This window comes from Ctenopharyngodon idella, chromosome 13 (assembly GCF_019924925.1).
Source record: "Ctenopharyngodon idella isolate HZGC_01 chromosome 13, HZGC01, whole genome shotgun sequence".
NCBI lineage: Eukaryota > Metazoa > Chordata > Actinopteri > Cypriniformes > Xenocyprididae > Ctenopharyngodon > Ctenopharyngodon idella.
This window is the reverse complement of record NC_067232.1, coordinates 28,160,275-28,185,482: the sequence shown is the minus strand read 5'-3', so window position 1 is coordinate 28,185,482 and position 25,208 is coordinate 28,160,275. Positions and strand designations below refer to the sequence as shown.

General features: G+C 37.7%; 1 protein-coding gene and 2 long non-coding RNA genes across 6 annotated transcripts in view; 2 read left to right on the top strand and 1 right to left on the bottom strand.

The window, feature by feature from the left end:
- anapc1 (anaphase promoting complex subunit 1) overlaps positions 1 to 15,700 on the top strand; it is a 79,403-nt gene extending 63,703 nt beyond the window's left edge. For all 3 annotated transcript variants that reach the window (XM_051916662.1, XM_051916661.1, XM_051916663.1), the window contains 10 exons: positions 1,844 to 1,930; positions 3,114 to 3,231; positions 4,860 to 4,937; positions 5,020 to 5,087; positions 5,804 to 5,942; positions 6,252 to 6,338; positions 11,446 to 11,541; positions 13,637 to 13,841; positions 14,935 to 15,069; positions 15,281 to 15,700. In XM_051916662.1, the coding sequence (XP_051772622.1) occupies positions 1,844 to 1,930; positions 3,114 to 3,231; positions 4,860 to 4,937; positions 5,020 to 5,087; positions 5,804 to 5,942; positions 6,252 to 6,338; positions 11,446 to 11,541; positions 13,637 to 13,841; positions 14,935 to 15,069; positions 15,281 to 15,387 (1,120 nt within the window). In that variant the 3' untranslated portion in view covers positions 15,388 to 15,700. The remainder of the gene's footprint in view (positions 1 to 1,843; positions 1,931 to 3,113; positions 3,232 to 4,859; positions 4,938 to 5,019; positions 5,088 to 5,803; positions 5,943 to 6,251; positions 6,339 to 11,445; positions 11,542 to 13,636; positions 13,842 to 14,934; positions 15,070 to 15,280) is intronic.
- LOC127524827 (uncharacterized) overlaps positions 1 to 25,208 on the bottom strand; it is a 270,726-nt gene that overhangs the window by 190,153 nt on the left and 55,365 nt on the right. The window lies entirely within an intron of this gene.
- Positions 16,248 to 18,557, top strand: LOC127524826 (uncharacterized). Of its 2 annotated transcripts, none has more exons than XR_007933175.1 (2): positions 16,248 to 17,167; positions 17,321 to 18,557. It is a non-coding gene; the product is annotated as an uncharacterized LOC127524826 (long non-coding RNA). The 2 variants fall into 2 exon arrangements; XR_007933174.1 differs by having other exon boundaries at positions 17,270 to 18,557.

Here is a 25,208-nt window from a genome sequence, read left to right as displayed (position 1 = left end):
AAGGGATTTTTCATTACACAAATTTTTATATTTTATGTTGTATAATAAAAAATGAAAATGAGTATCTTGAGCTTGTTCAAACCAGACCTTATTTCAGATATTAAACCAAAAACCCACTGACTTGATGGAACCAGAAGTCGAAAAATGCAAATGCAAAATGTGTTTCTGGGTTTAAGGACTATATTAAACTCATCCCACACAGGCATGAATGATTCCTCAGGACAAAGATTATTGGTATACGGCCAAGCAATGCATGAGAACGTGTCGGCTACAGTTTGTTATTTATAACCGTGGTTAAAGCTTTACTGTATTTTTGTCCTCTGACTTTAAAGCTACGATAATAACTTTTTATCATAATACTTCCTCTGTTACGAAATGGCTTCTTGATCTCCTTTGACCCCACATTTTATTCTCTGCCAAGTTCATCCACAAATGAATTCTGTCATCATTTACTCATCCTCATGTCATTCACACTTGAATATGATTTCACTTTTTTAACTTTAGTTAGTGTGTAATGTTGCTGTTTGATCAAACAACATCTGCAAAGTTACGACGCTCAAAGTTCAATGCAAAGGGAGATATTTTCTTTTACAGAAAACGCTTTTTAAGGACTACAACGAGCTTCTTCCCAGATTGCTGACATCACAAACCCTAAAATTTACATAAACCCCGCCCCCGAGAACACACAACAAAGGGGGCGTGGCCATGTTGGGCTGCTTTAGAGAAGAGGAAGAGTTGTTGTAGTAGAGTGTTGTTGACATGCCGTCATTTTACGCCGGACTGCTTCACAAACGAGGGTCAATTCAACACAAAAGATTAACATGACGGCACATGCTAGTGGATGAGTTGAATCAACTCCACAGCAACTACATAAATTTATCCACTAACCATTCAGAAACATCTAAAAGTTGTAACTTCTTCCTGAGTCTCTCCATCAGTGTCGACTCCGGTTTGAACAATGTAAGGTTGAACACCGTTACTGACAATCCTCATTTTGGCTGCGTGAGATTCTCCATCTTTGTTGTTGTTGAGCGACTGAAGTGTGAGCTGTTAAAGCTCCTCCCTCTTCTGAAAAGGGGGCGGGAGCAGCAGCTCATTTGCATTTAAAGGGACACACACACAAAAACGGCGTGTTTTTGCTCACACCCAAATAGGGGCAAATTTGACAAGCTATAATAAATGATCTGTGGGGTATTTTGAGCTGAAACTTCACAGACACATTCTGGGGACTTATATTACATCTTGTAAAAAGGGCATTATTGGTACCCATTAATTATTTTCTTAAGAATCTCACATAATTTACCTTAGCCAAAAATGCCAGACTCCACCCTACATTCTTGCTGCTGTAGATTTGAGAAAAATGGCATATAACAAACGTATGGAAACACACGTATGGAAACACACATATGTGATGCAGTGAGCAGCAGGTGGTGTGGAGGGCCGGTACACAGGCTCTTGAGCATTTTTAAAGCAAAACAATGTGACCTCTAACCAGGTCAATGAAAGGCACAGTAAGAGCCTCTCGTCCTGTCAGAACCTGTTCGAGTGCACTCTTCAACTCGGCCATTATTTTTAAGTGAGGCCTTTGAAAAGAGCACAAATAGTACCGTTGAACAATGGATGACCAATTTCCCCCTCGCAACACAATTGCGTGTCACGCGCACTCTGAAATATTGCCTCCTGGCACAATTGAATATGCTGCTTGTGCGTCCATTGTTTGTTTTGCGCTAATTTTCCAATGACAGTTCACATGCATTGTTCGGTGATTTATGTTTACCTCACTAAATATGCTGTCAGTCAAAAATCTAATCAAGACTGATATTTTTTTTCTTTTCTTCCACAGGTACACCCTCAGCACCTCCAATTCTGCCATTGCTGCCCTCCTTTGTGCACTTTATCCTCATTTTCCTGCTCACAGCACAGACAACAGGTTGTCGCACATCAGCTGCTAGCACACACACACACACACACACACCACAATGAGCAAATATGGCTGTATTGTCTTCACTTCTGAGGAAAACCTCTTTCGCTTTTACTGTAAATGAAACTTGTTACCCAGAATCGTGAATGTGTTTGTGTTAATTGCCTGTATCTACATGGTGTCGACGTGTCCTTCTATACATATACAGACCCAAAAAGTATTTGCACACATGAGTCACACTTAAAAATGTGTGAATGTCTTTTCATCAGATGACAGATCAAAGCAAGTGGCATTTATTTTAAAGAGCACAAGCACACTTTTCAAATTAAACATTTTACAAAAATAAGTTTGAGTTTGAAATAAAACAATAAGTCTCAGCTGCTTCTGAAATCGCATACTGTATAGTAGGTGCTTCATTTGATTTGAATCTTAGCTCTAGATGGCCGATTTTGATTAATTGGATAAAAAGCTTTATTTTATTGACAAAACACACTATTCCACATCCTGTCCATAACATTATGAGCACTGACAGGTGAAGTGAATAACACTGATTATCTCTTCATCACGGCTCCTGTTAGTGGGTGGATATATTAGGCAGCAAGTGAACATTTTATCCTCAAAGTTGATGTGTTAGAAGCAGGAAAAATGGGCAAGTGTAAGGATTTGAGCGAGTTTGACAAGAGGCAAATTGTGATGCAGAGCATCTCCTAAACTGCAGCTCTTGTGGGGTGTTCCCGGTCTGCAGTGGTCAGTATCTATCAAAAGTGCTCCAAGGAAGGAACAGTGGTGAACCAGCGACAGGGTCATGGGCAGCCGAGGCTCATTGATGCACGTGGGGAGCGAAGGCTGATCCAAATCCAACAGACGAGCTACTGTAGCTCAAATTGCTCAAGAAGTTAATGCTGGTTCTGATAGAAAGGTGTCAGAATACACAGTGCATCAGTTTGTTGCGTATGGAGCTGACCAGTAAGGGTGCCCAAAATGTACCATACTGTAATTCATTTCTGCTGCTACCACTAAGAAAAGAGATGACAATAAACCTTTGACCTGACAGTAATTGAAACGTGTACTCCTGAGTTGCTAACTACAACCGGTTATGTGTCAGGCTGGCGGATGTGTCAAGTTTTAGGTTAGAAGTATAAATCAGCTTGTTTTGTTTCTCCAAAACATATGTTTCTGTTCTTCTTTGAAGGTATCACCTCCAGGCGTTGCGCCACCTGGCTGTGCTCGCAGCAGAACCTCGTCTTCTGGTGCCTGTGGACGTGGACACTCTCAAACCCTGCTACGCTCTGCTAGATGTCACCTACAAGGTATGTACTGCACGTGCCGCACGTCTTTCAAAGCGTGCACTTACCTATTTATATACTATTATTATGGGTATTTATTTTTAGAATAAGCTTCTAAATTTTATATTAGCGATGCTCTTAAAGGATTAGTTCACTTCAGAATTAAAATTTCCTGATAATTTACTCACCCCCATGTCATCCAAGATGTTCATGTCTTTCTTTCTTCAGTGGAAAAGAAATGAAGGTTTTTGAGGAAAACATTCCAGGATTTTTCTCCATATAGTGGACTTCACTGGGGTTCAACGGGTTGAAGGTCCAAATGTCAGTTTCAGTGCAGCTTCAAAGAGCTCTACATGATCCCAGACGAGGAATAAGAGTCTTATCTAGAGAAACACAAAAAAAATTAAATTTATATACTTTTTAACCACAAATGCTCATCTTGCACTGCTCTGCGATGCTCCACGCATTACGTAATCATGTTGGAAAGGTCACGGTCGGGTGAAAAACTAATTTTCTCCTCCAACTTCAAAATCGTCCAACATCGTTGTTTTACCTTTTTTTTTGTAAAGGGCGTTTGACTTAGTCTTTGCACGTTTACTTCCGCCTACTTAGCGCAAGGCAAGCATTTGTGGTTAAAAAGTATATAAATTTTAATTTTTTTCAGAAAATGTCCGATGGTTTCTCTAGATCAGACTCTTATTCCTCGTCTGGGATCATGTAGAGCTCTTTGAAGCTGCACTGAAACTGACATTTGGACCTTCAACCTGTTGAACCCCAGTGAAGTCCACTATATGGAGAAAAATCCTGGAATGTCTGGTAACACTTTATTTTAGGGTATTTTAACTAGTTGCTTATTATCATGCATATTACTAGAATATTAGCTGCTTATTAGTAATTATTAAGCACATATTAATGCCTTACTCTGCATGACCTTATTTTACATTCTTAATCCTACCCAATACTTGAACTTAATAACTACCTTACTAACTATTAATAAGCAGTAAATTAGGAGTTTATTGAGGGAAAAGTCATAGTTAATAATTTATACATGTTCCCTATACTAAAGTGTTACCGAATGTCTTGATTTCTTTTCGACTGAAGAAAGAAAGACAAACATCTTGGATGACATGGGGGTGAGTAAATTATCAGGAAATTTGAATTCTGAAGTGAACTAATCCTTTAAGGATGAATTTGACATTCAACCTCCATTTCCAGGTCAGTAAGCCTCCTTAAAAGTGCACTGCAAACTCACGTTCAGATCTGACTCATGATTCCTTTTCAGTTCTTTATTCAAATCGCATTTCACTTCCTAAAATGAGTTTGAATGCCGTTTGTTGTTGAAGTCTGAGTAATTTGCACTAGCCGTCCCACTGCATGTGAGGCCATTAGGCCACATCAAAGAGATTCTTGGGTGATAAACACGGCGAAGGACTGTTGAAGGTTGACCGTGGCGTCTGACCGTATCTCCCCTGCTGCTTTGAGAGGACTCATCTTTTCAATTACGTGACGCCAGCCAAAGGAAGGGAACCAGCTGTTCACGGCAATTACAAAGACGTCTTTGCTCACACAGGCATAGAGTCACGCATAGCAGAAGTATACATCGTGATGCACGTCTAATCTGTCTGTGCATGCATGTGGTATATGTTTAATAGGAGACGCAGTGGTACGAAGAGACGACCGTGGAGTTGATGGCTCCCACCATGCTGCCTGAACTTCACCTTCTGAAACGGGTAACAAATTAAACTTCCACTTATGTGTTGCTCATATGAACTCACTAAATCTGACCTTAATTTTTTTTCTCATCACATCCAGATTAAGGTAAAAGGTCCAAGATATTGGGAGCTAAACATCGACATCAGTAAAGGAACCCATCATTTGCAGTAAGTCTGAACTAAAGTCGAACTAAACAGCTTTGAGCTTCCTTCCAAAACCTAGTCAGCTGTCTAGCTAGACAGTATTTTGAGGCATCGTAGCCATGGTCCAGATGCGAAGACTTTTCCAATAGTTAGTCAGTGTCCGACTCCGGTTTGAACAATGTAAGGCTGAACACCGTTACTGACAATCCTCATTTTGGCTGCGTGAGATTCTCCAGCTTTGTTGTTGTTGAGCTGTTAAAGCTCCGCCCTCTTCTGGAAAGGGGGCGGGAGCAGCAGCTCATTTGCATTTAAAGGGACACACACAAAAACGGCGTGTTTTTGCTCACACCCAAATAGGGCAAATTTGACAAGCTATAATAAATGATCTGTGGGGTAATTTTATTAGAATTTAATACTTTTATTCAGCAAGGATGCATTCAATTGATCAAAAGTGACAAGAAAGACATTTATAGTGTTACAAATGTTTTCTATTTTGAAATAGACTTCTTTTAAAAACATTAAAAAAATCTCACAGACCCCAAACTTTTGAACGCTAAATGCTTAATGACATGCTGACGTCTCAAAATAGTCAATATCAGCTCTATTTGTGTGTCACATGTTTAGTTAGTCCATTTCAGTTAGTATGCTACTTTACAAGGCAGCTCCCTATGTAGACAGCAGGCCAGCTCACTAGGTTTTGGAACGTTAATTGTGACCATTCGAGCACATTTGTTTTCTAGATCCATCCTATCCAGAGACGGCATTCTCTACGTGAAGCTGCGTGCCGGACAGCTCCCGTACAAGGACGACCCTCAAGGCTGGAAGAGTTTACTGGCCCCCAACCTCAACAATAGAAGCACTGAAGTTCGCACTTTTAAGGTCGGTCTGTGTGCCCGATATATTACGGAACAAGCTTCTGTCCACAAACTGGTTTGGCCGACATCTGTCAATATTTACTGTGTCAAATGTCTGTTTGTAAAGCTGTAATATAATTCAAACGTTAAACCGCTCATGCAAATACAGAGGATAAAGGTATATAGATATTTCCGGATGTTTGCCAAGGTCTTGTGTTCCTAATTGGATTAATGCAGCATAATATGTTCTTTCAAACTGCCGCAAATAATTTTTTTTCATGTCAATGAGCTGATTTTCCCTCCCCTCCCACTCTTTTGTTCGTCTCCTACACAGCCTGAGGCCATCTCAACCTTCACCTCAGACGCTGCTTTGGTCTCCTTCGCCGAGTACTTCTGCAGAGCCTCGGAAAACATGAAGCATGTGAGAGCGTAAACATGTTTTTTAAGGCAAAACGCTTGGTTTGTGCAGTCGGAAAAAAAAGTGTTCATGTCCCTACAGGGCTGAAGGTCTGTCAGTGTGCCTTTTTCATTTGTAAGGAAAGAGATGTGGATTTCTAAATAGCTGTCAGAGACAAAATTTCACTCTACTGAGACAACTTGATCTTTTAAAAACTGTTTAGGTAAAGTGAAAGGCCTCAATTTACACATTGCAGGATGCAATTGTGTAGTAATTAATATTTTCTTTTTAAACATCTTGGACAGATGAAGAGTTTCCATGTCAGTGTTTATCAGAACAGCCTTTGGTTTTTATGTTTATGGATTTTTAGAGGATTATGGGTTATTTTCATCTTAAAGGAATGTTCTGGGTTCTGTTATAAGTTTTATTGCCAGCATCCTTCTCATGTTGTTGAGTGTAGTCACGATACTGTAATTTCTAACTTAAAAAGTATCAATATTCGATACCACAGGGAAAAAATACTGCAAATAGATATTTTTAATATTTCTTTTTTTGGCTATCCATTGAAAGTCTAGGCAATCAGTAATTTCTTCTGACGATATCACTTTATATGATGACAGATTTTAATTTTAAGCTTTTATTCATATATAATTGATCATTACAAGAATTATCTCACGTAAATATTTGCTCACTCGAAGTATTTGCGTTGATTTCAAACTAAACTGAATTTTAAAAAGACAAGTAAACGGCAATAAAATAAGAACATATAAACAAATTATCTAACAATAGCACAAATAATATAGCAATTACAAGGTCAAGCAGAATAAGGGCAGAAAAGGAAATATTTGTGGACATCTGTGATCATGAGGTTAGGATAAAGCTGTATCAGTTAAAGCACTTATAATAACATGGTTTATAACTTCTGAGCAGTAGGTGGTGCTGTGGCGAAATTCTGCATACACCCTCAAGTCATTCTTGTGATGACATGTACCAAGTTTGTACCATATGCCATGCTCGGAGTAAAATTTGTTGGCGCAGTATAAAACAACAGTTGGGTTTATCAAAAATCTTTTAATAACTATTGGTCACAAGTGTCTGTAGATGCTTCATACTAAATTTTGTACAAATCGGACAAATTTTCTAGGAGGAGTTTGAAAAAAGTAGGTTTTGAATAAAATTCAATATGGCGGACAGTAAGTATGATAGAATTTGGCAAATTCGTAGGACTCGGCATAAGCCAACAAATGTAATGATGTAATTTAAATGACAATATGTTGAATTTTTCATGTTATTAGTTTTTTTTTTTTTTTTATTTCATTATATCTCTTGACCGCTAGGGGGCGCTGACCTAAAACTTTACAGGTCCTAAACCTGGTCAGAACATGGCCTTGATGAAGAATACCGATTTTCATAACGATACGTTCATGCATTTGTAAAACACAGCATTTTATGACAAAATTCAAAATGGCCGACGCCCAAAATGGCCGACCAAAGAAAATAGGATATCGTTCAACTCGCCATGCCTCAAGGAATCGAAGCATCCTCATGATTTTAGGACGAGGCATTCAAAAGTTCTAAGCAAAAATAGCCATTTTTCCTATCTCAGCACCAGTAGGTGGCGCTGTGACGATACTGTACATCTAATCCCAAGTCATGCCTGTAATGACATATACCAAGTTTGGTGTCGAATCACACCAAATCATTGCGAAGATACAGCATCAAATCCATTTTTGTGTGCTCGCCATCAAATTCGTTAACGCGCTATGTGAGAACGGATTGGCCGATCAAAAATATTTTCATAACTTTTTGCCTGGAGTGTGAGTAGATGCTACATACTAAATTTCGTGCAAATTGGACAAACCCTTTAGGAGGAGTTTGAAAAAGTAGGTTTTTCAGAAAATTCAAAATGGCGGAAAAATTTTCATGACGGAAATTACGTCATAGGGTGCAATCAGATCAGCATGAGCCATGGACTCAGAGGAAGAAAGAATTTGTTTCTAGGACTTGCGTGTCAAAAGTTATGAGCATAAACATGAGTGAATCTTTGAACTGTTGGTGGCGCTAGAGGGTTTGAGGTAGAGACTCCAAATTTGCTATAGTAACATTTCTCTGTCCTCTATCTGTATGTCAGTATATTTTTGACAACACTATAATTTAGGCCTTCCTCAGTCTGCAAAAATAAGCACAAACATGTGTAGAGTAATTATTTTTGGGGAAAATAGACGTTTTGGATCCAAAATAGGTAATATGTGTGATTTGGGGCCAGTTGTTCAAAAGTAATCTGATCGGATTTCAGCTATCGGATTGGATCAAATCTTGAAAATGGGTTGTTCGAAAGGAAAAAAGGATTCTGAATCAGATTAGATCACAAAATTCAATCTTGGTTTTGTTCTGGATAAAATCATCAGTTTGTGTTGTTCAAAACTTTTTAGTAAGATTGGGAAACCTTTGATCCAAAAAATCTGATCCCATCAGAAGGTTGGATTTCAGGAACAAAAATGTAATCACTTTAAAACTGGTCAAAAAATACTTCATGTAATATACATACATCTTTTATTTTGCTCTTGGTTAGTTTAACTATTAAAGTAATAAATTAGTAGTAGACATTAGGCTACATATTTAGCCTTTCAATAACCTACTGTAAAGTAAAAAAGAGATTTTGGTGCCATAAAATAATCCCCAAATGTAGTAAATATCAAACAAAAATATGATATTTAATTCAAAGTGTTTTTAATCACTGTTTGTAAACTATATTGGCACAATCATAAGAGACGAACCCGTCAAAAGTTCATTGCGAGCGAACACAGTTTCTCAGGTGAGAACTTTTCTGAGAGAACACAAAAGCATTGAAATCAAATTCTTTCCATCACCATGTCCCTTTAGGGCCTCCGTAGAGCACTAGTAATCCAGATTTGGTTATCTGGATCAGTGTGATCCAATCCAATTTCGCTTTGAAAATCCAACACAAAGTAAGATGGATTACCTGATCCTGGATAGCAAAACATAGGATTTCCAAATCCAGATCATTCTGATCCAGATTAAACTTTTTGAACAACTGGCCCTTGAATATTAGCAATTTAATTTTACTGAAACTCTTGAGCTCTGGGCTGAGCTCTGGTTTTCCCCTTACATCCTTATGATAAATTCAACTAGAAATCTACATTTTAAAGCTGCCAACTTTCTTACCGCATGCAATGCACTTAGAATGAAAGTGGCAAAGAATTGCACTAGGATAAACGTTAAAATATAGAAAAACTTTTTTGCATGATACAGTATGTGCTAGGGATGCACCGATACTGATACCAAGCTTATGTACTTGTACTCGTACTTGTAAAAATACCCCCGATACCAAAGACCGATACCTCATGTGACGTAACTGACAGAATTTCCCATGCACAGAGACACCAGCGGCAGCAGCAGAAACAATGTCAGCCTCAGAGGTGTGGAAACACTTCAAAATTAATGATGACAACACACACATTGCGAACTGCATGCTTTCAATCACAATTCGTTATTGATTAGTGAAGGCGGGATAGGCGCTGAATGACTCAGACAGCGTGCAATCAGTTCTCCTCACGCCTGAATGGTCAAATGCACACATAGTTGTCAAATTGTCCATCGTGTGGAGTATCTCACGTAAATACAGTCGGTTATGGCTTAAGTGGACGTAAACATTTGGGTGAAAACAGGATATCTGTCAGTATCCATGGATTCGGTCTTAAAGGGACCGTAGCCTATATTTGTCATTAATGTTAATAAAACAACAAAAGATGTTAAATAAATGTATACATGGTAAATAAACCTACTGTATCTGAAAAACAAGTTTATTTAATTTGTATCTCTATAGTATTTGTTTGTAATTTGTTTGTAAATTTCTTTTTATATAACAACAATTATTGGTAATTATGCCCTTTGAAGGTTATTGGACAATGTGAAATTTTTGTTCTTTATGTTTGTGACAAGCACATAAAAATTATTACTTTTTTCATTAGAGTAATAATATTCTCACTGTGTTGTGCTTGGAAAACGGCAACATCACCAAAAAAAAAAAAGAGAGAGAGAGAGAGAGAAATTAATAAATGTATCGGTATCGGCGAGTACCAGAAAAAAACGTGTCGGTACTCGTACTCGGTCCTTAAAAAATAGTATCGGTGCATCGCTAGTATGTGCAATGATACTTGAAAGACAACTTCATTGCTTATTAATAAAACACATTTTTGTACAAAATGTTTAAAATCAAAAGCATGTCTCAAATGCTCTCCACAGAACCCATGAACATTTCTTTAAGATGTCTGGACACCATCTAGCATGTTGCCAAATACAACATACAATAATGCAGCTCACCCCCTCATTGTGTATAAACAAACGGGAAATGTGTTTATAGTAAATACTCTGATAATGGAAGCTCAGCAGGTGAGCGGGCGGTACCACAAATAAAAGCTTTCAGTTTCAAAAGTATATACATCAAAGTAGGTTTATTGTCATTTCTTTCCTACTGTATGAGGTAAAAGAGCAGATGAAATGACTTCTGGAGCCTCGGTGCAGAACATTTAACAAAATTTATCAACAGAGATTGACATGAACTTGTTGCTCAACTAATGGCGTCATATTCTAATAGCAATACAATATTCATATCACACAAAAAAAATTAATTTTTACTTGAATCAATCAATTTCTTTAATATTATAAATGAATAATAAGTTTATAATTGACATTTCTTGGATGATTTTTTTTTCCCATTGAACTTAATGTAGTGCATTCTGGGATTGCCTTTGTGAAGGATTCATGCGAGCTACTTTAGAATTACCATCTAAAATTATTAAATTATAAGGCAGCGTAATGAATATCAAGAGTGTTTCTTATGATGCCTCCTGAGGCGACTCACCATGTTTTGGAACAGTTCATGCGTCACAGTAGCTATAAATATTAACAAATACAGTAAACGTAAGAGTACATTTGACCCACTTTCCTGCTACTCTTCCGTTATGTGGATTACAATAAACATTTCTGTTTCAAACTGAGGGATGAACTTTATTTTCTGTAGTAATCACCTTCATGCCACAGTTGCACTAAGTTGTAAATAATGACAGTTGTGTTGCTGTAGTTTACACATGCTGTCTTGTTTCTACAGAAGCAGGAGACTGTGGCCTTATTGTCAGCAATTCTGTATGAATGTGTGACACAGGAAAACCCAGAGATGCTGCCAACACACATCTCTATTGACCAGGTCAGTTACAGTAAAGCATGTCATTAAAAATACATGAAAATGTTGGGTAAATAGTGCATATTTAATTTGTTTTTTGTATCTGAACTTTTCAGTGCTCACCAAGGCTGCATTTATTTAATCAAAAACACAGTAAAAACAGCAATATTGTGAAATATTATTTCTGTTTTAATATAATTTAAAGTGTAATTTATTCCTGTTGATTCAAAGCTGAATTTTCAGCATCATTACTCCAGTCTTCAGTGTCACATGATCCTTCAGAAATCATTCTGATATGATGATTTGCTGCTCAAGAAACATTTATGATTATTATCAATGTTGAAAACAGTTGTGCTGCTTCACATTTGATGAAAGGAAAGTTCAGAAGAACAGCATTTCTTTAAAATAGAATTATAACATCATAAAGCTCTTTACTGTCACTTTTATGCAATTTAATATGGAAGCTGGTTTCCGCCATGAAATAAAAAAGGCAATTGTGAGAATTTTTCTCAGAATTGCAAGGTATAAACTCACAATTCTATAACTCGCAATTCCGACTTTATATCTTGCAATTCTGACTTTATAAAGGAATTGCGAGTTATAGATGGAATTGTGAGATATGAAGTCAGAATTGCGAGATATAAAGCCAGAATTGCGAGATATGAAGTCAGAACTGCATGATATAAAGCCAGAATTGCGAGATATAAAGTCAGAATTGCGAGATATGAAGTCAGAACTGCATGATATAAAGCCAGAATTGCGAGATATAAAGTCAGAATTGCGTGATATAAAGTCAGAAATGCGAGATATAAAGTCAGAAATGCGAGATATAAAGTCAGAATTTATAAAGCCAGAATTGCGAGATATGAAGTCAGAATTGCGTGATATAAAGTCAGAAATGCGAGATATAAAGTCAGAATTTATAAAGCCAGAATTGCGAGATATGAAGTCAGAATTGCGTGATATAAAGTCAGAAATGCGAGATATAAAGTCAGAATTTATAAAGCCAGAATTGCGAGATATGAAGTCAGAATTGCGAGTTATAGATGGAATTGCGAGATATAAAGTCGGAATTGTGTCATATAAAGTCAGAATTTATAAAGTCAGAATTGCAAGATATAAAGTCGGAATTGCGAGATATAAAGTCAGAATTGAGAGTTATAAAGTCAGAATTGCGAGTTATAAAGTCGGAATTGCGAGTTATAGATGGAATTGCGAGATATGAAGTCAGAATTGCATGATATAAAGCCAGAATTGCGAGATATGAAGTCAGAATTGCGAGATATAAAGTCAGAATTGCGAGATATAGATGGAATTGCGAGATATAAAGTCGGAATTGCAAGATATAAAGTCGGAATTGCGAGATATAAAGTCAGAATTGCGTGATATAAAGTCAGAAATGCGAGATATAAAGTCAGAATTTATAAAGCCAGAATTGCGAGATATGAAGTCAGAATTGCGAGATATAAAGTCAGAATTTATAAAGTCAGAATTGCGAGTTATAAAGTCAGAATTGCGAGATATAGATGGAATTGCGAGATATAAAGTCGGAATTGCAAGATATAAAGTCGGAATTGCGAAATATAAAGTCAGAATTGTGAGTTATAAAGTCAGAACTGAGAGTTATAAAGTCAGAATTGCGAGTTATAAAGTCGGAATTGCGAGTTATAGATGGAATTGCGAGATATAAAGTCAGAACTGAGAGTTATAAAGCCAGAATTGCGAGATATAAAGTCAGAATTTATAAAGTTTATTTATAAATTTTTTCTTTGGAACTGTAGAGTATCATTTCACTCGACCCTTATCACAAAAATTCTGATGTTTACAAGTTTACAAGTACAAGTTAACTGCGCCATAAGGAGTCGTTCACACAGAACGTGTTTTTCCATTTCGTTGCTCTACTTTTCCATTGTTTTTGAATGTAAACGTGCACTAAACAGAGGTTTTTAAACGTTGTGCTCACGTCTTGCATCTTCTGTAGCGTCTCTCACACATGCTGTGGCTTTCAAGTTAAAAGAAGTTCAACTTTTCTTTAGACCTTTTTTTTTTTCCTCTGTCTCATGTTTTTAACAGCTAAAACATGTTCCTAACACTTGTGTTTGTGCGATCATCTCTGTAGGCCGTGCGGACTCTGGAGCGGGGCGATCTATGCGAGACGTTCAGTCTGTGGCAGATGAAGCTGGTGCTGGAGCTGTGTGAGAGCAGAGTCCTGCAGCAGCGGCTCAGAGACACACACCGTCAGACCCGCGGCCTTCTGCTCAACTCTGAGTTCCTGCCCGTCATGAAGAGCTCGGCGGACCGAGCCCTGGATCAGTGGCTCTGTGGTGAGTAACAGGACACAGCCATCAGCGTCTAGAATCATTCAGTCAGTGACTCAGATATGCTTACTCAGATTTCTGGTTTAGAGCTTCTGTGTCCGCTCCTTTAGTCAGCGTTTAGGACTTGCATGTGTTTCATGGTTTGGTCAACACCTTCAGCAAGTGTGAAAGGCTGTAGTCATTTATGCTCTGCAGGGCTGGTAAAGGCTAATAGTTTGATTCTCATGAAACCTGTCAAGAACATTTCTAGGTCAGATTCCAGTCCCCAAAAAAAAAAAATTATATATATATATAAAATTTTGTGTAAAGAAACTAATTTAGGACCAGTCCGTTTTTATTTACACTGTTCTCATTACTATACTGGTAAAAATCTAAATATATTAATCATGATAGTATTTATTGTACTGGCTTTAATTTATTCTGTAAATTACAGTAATGAGAATTGAAGTGACATTTGCATGTTAAAATTCACAATGTTCAAAAAACACATGTAATATTCTTTGTACAAAATAGTTGATTATCATTATTATTATTATTATTAATAAATGTGTTTATTTTATATTATGTGCAATCATATATATATATATATATATATATATATAAAATGTAAATATTTATTGTTAATTTATTTTTAAAATGTAATATTTATTATTTAAATACAAAATAATGATTTAAATGTTATTTATTATAAAATAAATATTAATTAAAAATAGTTAATTATCATTATTATTAATGTATTTTTTACATTTATTATTAATATAAATGTATTAATTATATATATTAAATGTAATATTTATTATTTAAATACAAAATAATGATTTAAATATATTATTTATTATAAAATAAATAGTTAATTATCATTATTATTAATAAATGTATTTTTTTTACATTTATTATTAATATAAATTGATTAATTTAATATATACATGTTCTGAATTATGGCCTGGGAATTTGTTTGTCATTAATTTGGAGAGTATAAAGGTGCAGCCACTCTAGAAATCTTGTTCTAGTCACTTCCATTCATATTTATACAAATGCATATATAATTGTTTCATGAAGCTTGAATTTTCAACTATTAAGGAACAACACTTTCACACAGATAACAGTCACGTGCTGCAAGCGTACTTGAGAAGACAGCAAATAAACAACGACACTGATGTCAACATGCTGGCCTGCTTCCTGGTTTACCATTCCATCCCCAGTCTCAAGGTCATGGTGGCGTCTGACCTGGAAGGTAAGGTCACGCTCAAACAGAAGCTAATCGCTGGTCTGTCGAGAGAACCTGGTTCCTCTTTTTGGTCTTATAGTTGTCACAAAAATGGATTCCCTCACCCTGATGCCATTCTGAACCAGTGTGACATGCTTAGTTTGGTGCTCCAAAAAGGATAGAAAACCATAAAACAATATTCCACTTATCACATTGTCGTTGTGGTCTCTCTGTACAGGATGTTCCTGTTTTCCAGAGTTGCTGCTCAAGAGCAGTCAGTTGGGTGTTCCTGTACGTGCTCTTCTGCGTTTGAGTCCTCTGTTTCTTCAGAATCACGATTCTTGAGTTTAACAGCACTCTTTCAGAACAATTCCTGAAGGTCAACCAACGTTCTTCCTAACCAGGTACAGTGGCAGTGCGCTCACAAGCCACTGACTTGCAAGAACTTGCTGCAATATCTTGCGTCAACTTTTAAGGTTTATGGCGTGGACATTTTTATGACATGATGTCGTTTAAGAGCCAAAGTGAGGCACAGAAGGTTTGCTCACACTTATTTCGATGTAAATAGTTTGTAACTATATTTGTACCTATGATAATTCAGTCAATAAATATGACTTGAGGCCTGCCTTGTATGAAATAAAAGAAACGTGTTCTGGTCTGGATTTGTCAGTTTTGTGGGGGATTTTAAGGGTGTTTGCTGAGGTGAGCTTCACTATGACATGCGACATCTACTAAATCGCTGGAGGTTTCCATGCAACTCGACTGCAAACTTCACTCTGCCAACTGCCTGAAAATCAGTAATTCTCATCATAAAACGAGAAGGACTTCCTGTCACTGTCGCACCATGTCACTGTTGCTCAAGCTTAAGGTTAGAGGTTTGTTTAAATCACTAAACCTAAGTATTAAACTTTGCCGCAATAACTGCACCAGGACGTGAATGAGTCCTCTAATCATGTCTTGTTGTTGTTATTCACTAAATCTTGTAAATCATTTAAAAATAATTTTTATTAAATGAAAATTCTGTCATGAATTACTCACCCTCATGTCGTTTCTAAACCAGTAAGACTTTTGTTCATCTTCGGAACACTAATAAAGATATTTTTGATGAAATCAGAGAGCTTTCTGATAGCTACTCAACTGAAACTTTGACGCTTCAAAAAGTTCATAAACTAATAAAACTAATCCATATGAATTCAGCGGTTTAGTCCAAATAAAGACTCGATCGCTTTACATCGTGTTCCAATATATTATGCAAGTGACATATCAGTAAGATTTCAGTAGAATAAACATTCAGATTGTAGTTTTTCTAAGAAATTGCAAACCGGTATTTGAAGCTGCTGGTGTCTCTGGAGTCTTGAGAAGCTCTCATGCAGGCTGGCAGTTGTGCGTAAAGATGCATTTCAGCCACCACTAAACAAACCTCACAAAGAGAAATATTTACAGTGGGTGTAGAAGTACATGAAAACTCATTTTTAAATAGTTTTATTCACTGACTAATGCCGTACTACAATGGATGGTCCAAATGGATGGATTTCTGGATGGTTGGTGAATGGCCACCACATTCCAACAAGACTGTGACGTCAGCAGGGAGCTGGCGGGTGATGATTTGGGCTGGAATATTGGGAAGTGAGATGGAAGGTCCCTTTAGATTCTCTGAGGGTATTAAAATGACTTCATCAAGATATGTGGAGTTCATAACGGGCCATTTTCTGCTATGGTATAAAAAGGAGGATAGCGCCTTCTGAAATACAATACACTATGAACTATCCCATGCTGCAAAAAACACCACAGCAATAAAACTGTTTGAAAATGTATTTCTACACCCACTGTAAATGTTTCTCTCTAAAGAGACATGGATAAATTAACAAACATTTTCTTAGAAAAACTAAAATCTGAATGTTTATTGTACTGAAATCTTACTGATATGTCACTTGCATAATAATTTGGAACGCGGTGTATATGATGAACAGATTTAATTTAATTTATTCACATATAAACATTCATCAACTCACATCAATTCTGATAAACCAACGGAAGCTCAAACATGTTCACATGACGTGCAAGAACCAATGAGGTTCATTCTCGTGTTACGCAGCATGTTTGAGCTTCAGCGAGAACCAATGAGGTTCATTCTCGTGTTACGCAGCATGTTTGAGCTTCAGCGAGAACCAATGAGGTTCATTCTCGTGTTACGCAGCATGTTTGAGCTTCAGCGAGAACCAATGAGGTTCATTCTCGTGTTACGCGGCACGTTTGAGCTTCAGCAAGAACCAATGAGGTTCATTCTCGTGTTACGCGGCACGTTTGAGCTTCAGCAAGAACCAATGAGGTTCATTCTCGTGTTACGCGGCACGTTTGAGCTTCAGCAAGAACCAATGAGGTTCATTCTCGTGTTACGCGGCACGTTTGAGCTTCAGCAAGAACCAATGAGGTTCATTCTCGTGTTACGCGGCACGTTTGATCTTCAACAAGAACCAATGAGGTTCATTCTCGTGTTACGCGGCACGTTTGAGCTTCAGCAAGAACCAGTGAGGTTCATTCTCGTGTTACGCGGCACGTTTGAGCTTCAGCAAGAACCAATGAGGTTCATTCTCGTGTTACGCGGCACGTTTGATCTTCAACGAGAACCAATGAGGTTCATTCTCGTGTTACGCAGCACGTTTGATCTTCAACGAGAACCAATGAGGTTCATTCTCGTGTTACGCGGCACGTTTGATCTTCAGCAAGAACCAATGAGGTTCATTCTCGTGTTACGCGGCATGTTTGATCTTCAACAAGAACCAATGAGGTTCATTCTCGGGTGTTACAAAATCACAGAATTGTCAAAATGCCCATTTTGTCGAGTATCCTCATAAGCACAGTCTTAAATGAGTTAAATAGTGTTAAATGAACGCAAGGAGTTGAGAAATTAAGGTTGTGTCAGATCTACGTCATGCGAGTCAGGTCCTAAAGTGACAGCAGCCTAATAAACCTGCTACAGTCTGTGTCATTAATGTTAATCAAATAACAAGTAAATGACTCACTGCTCTTCACTGATTAACTTTTGTAGTTTTAATAAGGATTAAATTTACAATTTATGCAGTGAAGACTGCAGTGTTTGATAATTCAGTTTCTGTATTTACCTCTTAGATCTACCTTAAAACCTTAAGGCACTGTTTACAAGATTACAGGGGTCAAAAACACTGAAAACAATAACTTTTTTGTGCATTTGAGCAGCACAGGTAAAAACCGGCATGACTGGACCAGTAGGAAAAAAACCTTAGCGTTGACCCCTAATATATTAAAGGCACAGGTAAAGGTGACACATATTGCTGTGGGGTTTATGTGAAGATTGTTTTAAGTTCATTTACAGTACATAAAAATTTGTTAAATTTTTAAAGCCTATTAAATGTTAAAACTGGCCTTCATTCATAGTGCTTAGAAAAAAAGAAATATTTAAAATGTATGTTGTTTTTACATTATTTTGGAGATTCAATGTAAATATATTACAATATAAAACTACATTAAAACTTTAATGTTAGTTGTGATTACTCATGAGTAATTACAGAAAATGTGCAATTTATTGGTTCATTTTTTTTATTCGATTGACAGCAGTAGTGAGTGTGTGTGTGTGTGTGTGTGTTCAGACTCCCATAGAGGGTTACCGAATCATAACTAGAGACCAGAATATCTTTTCAATCAGGCCAGTAAACACCTGAGCATCATAGTTGACACGCATGGGCGTCCACCTCTCACATTTCCATCAAGAAATGTAAAAATCTAGTTTGTATATACGTCTGCTTGTCTTCCACATTGCTCTGCTGTCTTTCCCTTTATTTACTGTGGCTCAGCAAAACAAGTATCACACAAGCATTCCTGTATAAATGAAAACCACCCCACTGCCAGGAACACATCACCACACACCCTCGCACATTCCACAGTATTTGAATAGCCACGTTGCTGTTTAAAATAGCTCAAGCTGTACTGTGCTTTGAATACTGCTTTCAGTTACTGTGTAACTATTTTACTAAACTAAACCACACTGAAGTGAAAGTCCTGCTGGAACACTTGCTGTCTAAAAAATGTGAAGTGATATAAACTCAGAAGGATACGAGACCCTTTTTGCTCCACAGGTTCGAAAGGCAATATGACCAACGATTTAATTTTGTCTTAAAGGCTTTTTCTTGCAGCATGCAGTTCCAACGACAAAGAGGCCGGAAAAAACGGCATCAGTAGTCCTATTTTCCAAGCAATCTAAAGTCACATGATGCTTTGTGTGAGCTGTTTATTATTCACTAAAAATCTTCCCCTTCGCTGCAGCTCTTAAATCTTATTTGCACTCATCTGTCAGGTTTGATGTCGAAGGGCATGCATCTCGTACTTGAATTTGACACCAAGTTGTATATGAAGATTTGAGTTTGTCAGGCCATTTTGCAGTTTAAGTAGTCCTGCCATGTGACATGAATGTTTCATATAGTCTCTCATTAGTTAAATCTGCATTCATAATAATGCTAAAAGAATCCATTCATAATAGGTTTACATGTCATACCTGTAGTTGACTAACCAATGCATTTCTAAAATTGTGATGCCAGGTCACCAAACCAATGTGCTCATGGTGCCTAATACATCATGGAGTTATTAAAAAGTATGTTTTATCCAAGAAAACTAAAGTCGCTGTTGTTGAGATGTTGAATGAGACTCTCGTACTCGAGTATACAGAAGTGTGAATGAGATTCGAAAGCTACAACAGAGGAAGTTATTTAAGAGTAGTTTTGTAATCGTGAAAATAAAGACTTTTCAGACACGTTTCAAACACGCCAATCCCACGCCATTGGTTCAAACGTCAAATGCAAAGATTGGAGATCCATTTAGCACCGAAATGGAGATTTAAAATTGCATTAAATTTCCATTGGTAAGTGTGGAGTGCACCACATGGATGTAAAGCATATTCAGAGTTTCGTACACTCTCTTTACTTCTCTATAGTACTTCCTGTGTGGTTGGGAGTATCGTAAAGGGTGGCTGGGCATTGGTATGCCAGTGCCTTGTTCAGGAAACCCATGCTATGTGATTCTGCCAGTGCTCTTTGATCAGATAAGCTCTTGTGTGTGTGTGGTGAGTGTTTAAACGCTTTATTTCTGCTCGATTCCCTCTGGAATGGGTTAAATTATCACAGCTATCATTCAGCTTCCTCCCTGAAGGCCGTGAAACCTTTGGGAGGCCACGTATAAAGTCTGGATGAAGGGAATCTGCCCTGAAATAACCGCCGCTCACGTGTCTGGACATTCCCGAACAGTGACGGCTGTGATTACTGAACCTTCAATCATGAGATCTGTACTGAATCTGGGGAACAATTTCAAGCTTATTTGTGTGGTTTCATAAGAATCTGTTTATTTGAAACTGAATCGTTTTAACTTTTATTTCACCAGTTTTTGACTTCTGATTCTGTTCATGTGCTTTTCAGGAAGGAAGGCAAACTGTGATACCAGATGTGGGATGTTTGGAATGTGAACAATGATGTTGTGCAATCTTGTGGCAGAAGGGCGGTCTGACTTTTTGGGATGTTATTAATATTTTTCATGCTTCGAAAACCGTTTCACATTCAAAATATTTGTGTCTTTGCATGCATGCATTTTTGCTGGCACAAAGAAGCACGCTGTCTGTGCTTAAACGTGATCGGATATCCCCCTGGTCTGCTGCCCCAAGTCTATATTTGGCATGATTAGTCATGTCAGAGTGAAGGGAGCTTCAAGGACTTCCCTTTGTTCTGCTGTGACATCACAATACGTTCAAAGTTACAATGTGAGGAAGTATTATTTTTATGTAGTAGTGAGTGCCCTTGAATGCAGGTGATTGTTTTATATTAAATACAGATGACGTCAAGTCAGGCGCCTTGAATTACACAAGCATTTAAAACATGCAGGAGCAGGTTTTCAGGCAGTTTAAATTCCTAAACACGCCCAAAATCTTTTACATTTTTTTTTTTCCCACGCTTTACAATGCTGCCAATAAAAACTGAGACTGGCGTGTTGACCAACATGAATTTTGATTTTATGAATGTTTATGGAAAAGTGAGTGTTTTTAGATCATTATTGGGGTTTTTTAATCACCTTTTTCCAATCTGGTTTTAGATCAGGTCTGGTATTAAGATGCGCTTTGGTCGATCGGATCACAAGTGGACGACGCTACTAATACAGGTGTAAAACGCTTTGAGCTTGTCCACTTTCGACCACTTCCAGAGGTAGTCAAAAACGCATTTGACCGGATTGTTTTCGTAGTGAAAACGCTCATGTGTTCGAACAGCCACAAAACTGACCTAATGCGTAAGGTAAGTGCGCACTAGCCAGACAGGGTTTAAACTTTGTCAGCTTAAGACCCGTTTGGTTTGAAGACGAAAAATGTACCAAGCACAATGTTCTCTCACCATTCCTGATTTCTAACACACATTCTCAGCGTTCGAAAGCTGATGCTCTCCGTGTTTTTCCGTCATCTCCGGGCGCGTTCATATGGCAATTGCGTGAGCTTGTTTTGTTCATTAGATCGAAAGATCTGAAAAAACCCATATGTTAACCCTCCCCTCGAAGAACAGAAGCGGTTGAAAGTGATGGATTAAAACACCAGGTGTAAACGGGAATGTCTCCCTCATCTACTTGTGATTCGATCAACTAAAACGCATCTTAATACCAGGTGGAAATTGGGCCTTAATGACCTTTAAGGGCTCGTTCACACAGAACGCGTTTTTGTTTTGAAAAACGCGAGACGCGGGCAGTGGAATGGAGGAAAAATGCAAGCGTTTTTTGAAAGTTGTAACTTCAGCACCACGTTTTTAGAACACCATGTCACGCGCGAGACGCTGCAAAAGACACGAGTGCAATGCTTTTGAACATCCATCAAGCGTGTTTACATAGAAATACAATGGAAAAGTAGAGCACTGGAATGAAAAAAACGCGTTCTGTGTGAACGGCCACTGACTTGCATTAGTTTTGCTAGATAGCTCAGCATTTGATACGATTGATCATTTCATTTTAGTTGAATGTTTAAGACAGTACGTGGGCATCCAAGGAACTGCTCTAAGCTGGTTTGCCTCTTCAAAATCAAACCTTTTCAGTTAAAATTGGAAACGTTTCCTCATCAATAGCTTCTATCACATGTGGGGTACCTCAAGGTTCTGTTTTGGGACCACTGTCATTTTCATTGTACATGCTTCCTCTTGGTTCTATTTTTAAGAAACATAGCATTTTGTATCACTTTCATGCTGATGACACCCAGATGTATCTGCCCATGAAGTCTGGAGGTTCAGTACACTCTTTTTTTAAGGTGTTTTATAAATAAACTGCAAAAAGTCAAATCAAAATCAAATTTTATCTAAAAAAAAAAAAAAAGATCCATAAAAACTACATGCATAAAATAATCATTTCAGATGGAATATATTATCATGTCATGGCAACCACCCACCTGTAGTTAATGCTGTGTGCATTTCCTCTTTAAGACCTTTTTTTAAAAAAAAATAAAAGTTAAGTTTTATGCCAGGTCACCAAACCTCACCCCCCACTTTTTTTTGGCACGCATCACAATGAGCTCATTGTGCCCAATGCATCATGGAGTTATTAAACAGATTGTTTTACCCAGGAAACTGAAGTCACTGTTGTCAAGGCGTTAACTGAGACACTATTCATTCACAACCTACAGACAGATTTTGAATCGTTGCGGCAAACTGTGTCGGGTGAAGTGGGCGTCACCAAAAGCGCTCAAGAGAAAGTCTCTGTGTGTGTGTGGACCTGTGACTCTACATGAATGACTCAAGTGAAGAACACGCGTGAAACCACTATTTCAAAGGAAAAAGAAGAGGAAGAGGGGACATCTTGAACATTCGCAGTGGAACTTGAGTGCGCATCAGGCGCAAAGTCTCTCCAAAGTCACTTGGTAACTTTTGCGCACAAGTGCAGCTCCATTCTCAAGCAGTTTTGTGGTAAGTGCACATTAAACTCACTAATGCACTGACTTAAGTATTGATTAATTAGGGGAAAATGTTTTGTTATTATTTCTTTTGCGTTTTATATTACTCTCTAAACTTTTTACTGATATATGCACTCCTCTACTCTAGTAGTCTAGTATAAAAATGAGTCAGAATTTGAGCGTGCACTGGTGTGTTCCTCCCATCAACAAGGCTGTAGACCTTCTAAAAGCACCACCAGATCAATACGCTCCGTATCATTTTTTTTCTCACATATGTATATGCATACTTAGTATGCATTATATTGTGCTGTCATTTGCAAAGAAAGGTTGCAGACATTCTTACATAAGATGCATTGAGTTTTTCGGGTCATTTTATTCTCATTGGGCGCTCGATGAAGATAAGAGGAAGCCTGCGGTGCAAGCATGAGATAGTGTTTCTGACTTCCTGTTCCTCTTTAGAAAAAGACACTTAATTGGAATAGCTATGCATGTCTCCATATGGCAAGTGCACATATACTGCTGTTTTCACGTGGAATAACGCACCAAGAATAATGTAAACATCTCTAAATGACACTCTAACTGAGTCCCTTAGAAAAGAACTATTTCTTATACATTTGCAAAGCGTTTGACCCGTTACGCGAGGCCCGGTCTGTGGTTAGTTACTGTGTCGAGTCACGTACTTAGTAGTTCTAACTACGTCACATGGAGGGGGCGTGGCCCGTAGCTTGTCAATGCGTTTGTATCTGGGTAGAAAAGCGCGCGCGTATTGGCTGTGTGTCAAAACGTGTGCTGGCTGTCTTCCTTGATAACAAGCTAGGGTCCACATAGCCGATGTGTGGTAGGTCTTTATAGTTGACTTCTAAAGAAATACGTCCCTTTTAAATGAGTAGATGTGTGGCTTTTTCGACTTCAGTGTGTTTTTATAACCTCATCAAAAGGTTCAGTATTTTTTTGACTGTATATGAAAATAAAGCTAGTATTTTTGTATTTACTCTATTTCTATTTCTATTTACAAAGCGCCGGTGACGCTGAACAAACAACGCAACGTCAAAGACGTTAATCTGACGCATACGAAACGCGCCCGCGAAGCGTTCAATAATAATAATTTGAAATCAACTTTTGACTCTTTTTCTGTGAGAAAGTTATATAATCCCGCTCTTTTGAATCTGTTTTCCCTTCTATTCGTGTGATGTTTAACCGTCTTCTGGAACTTCCTCTCGTCGCCCATTCATGTGGTTTAGTAGCCGCGGCCCGCGCCTGTACTATATACACTGAGGTGATTTCCAGTGCCCTCGCAACATCATTCAACAAACGTGATGAAAATGACTAAATTTTAAATCTTGATAATGAGAAATTCACTACCTTTGTGTCTTAAAGGGATAGTTCACCCAAAAATGAAAATTCACTTACTCATTTTAAACCTGTATGAGTTTCTCTGCTCTGCTGAACACATATTTGGAAGAACCAAGCAGATCTCGCCCCCCATTAACTACCATACTAGAAAAAAAAATAAATACTATGGTAGTCAATGGGGGGCGAGATCTGCTTGGTTCATCCAAATATGTGTTCAGCAGAGCAGAGAAACTCATACAGGTTTAAAATGAATAAATGATGGCAGAATTTTCATTTTTGTGTATCCCTTTAAATCAGATTAAGCTGTTTTAAAATGGTCCCACAGCCTGACCAGCTGAAACCAGTTTCAAATATATCACTCACAGGAAGCACTATGGTAGATTATCCTAGTTTTTAGACCATACTTTTATGTAAATACCATGGTAATGATACTATCACTGTAACATTTTTGTTTTAAACGATATGACTGTACAATACCAATTTACAGTGTTGTTCATGATAATTTACATATCTGAGGTGAAAGAAGGTCCAGATATTGAAATGAAAGTAAGCACTCTAAGAAGTCGACATGCATTTTTAAGGTCACATTTGTCATTTTACACTGCCTCCACACGTCTTACTTTTAGTTTCCAGTAAAAACCTGTTACTGGTGGCAATGAAACTTACATTCATAAAAATGCCTTGCTGTGTCTATTGTTCTGTTTCAGATGGGTTTGAAATGACTGTACGTGATCTTCTACTGTTCGGCACTAGTTTGGTTTAGTTCAGGGGATATAGATCACACCTCGTATTTCAAAGTTGATGCAATTCATCTTTGGCTCTGAGGTTGAGTATGCGAGAGGGAAATCTCTAAATCACTGGGCCTGATTTCTGTCTGATC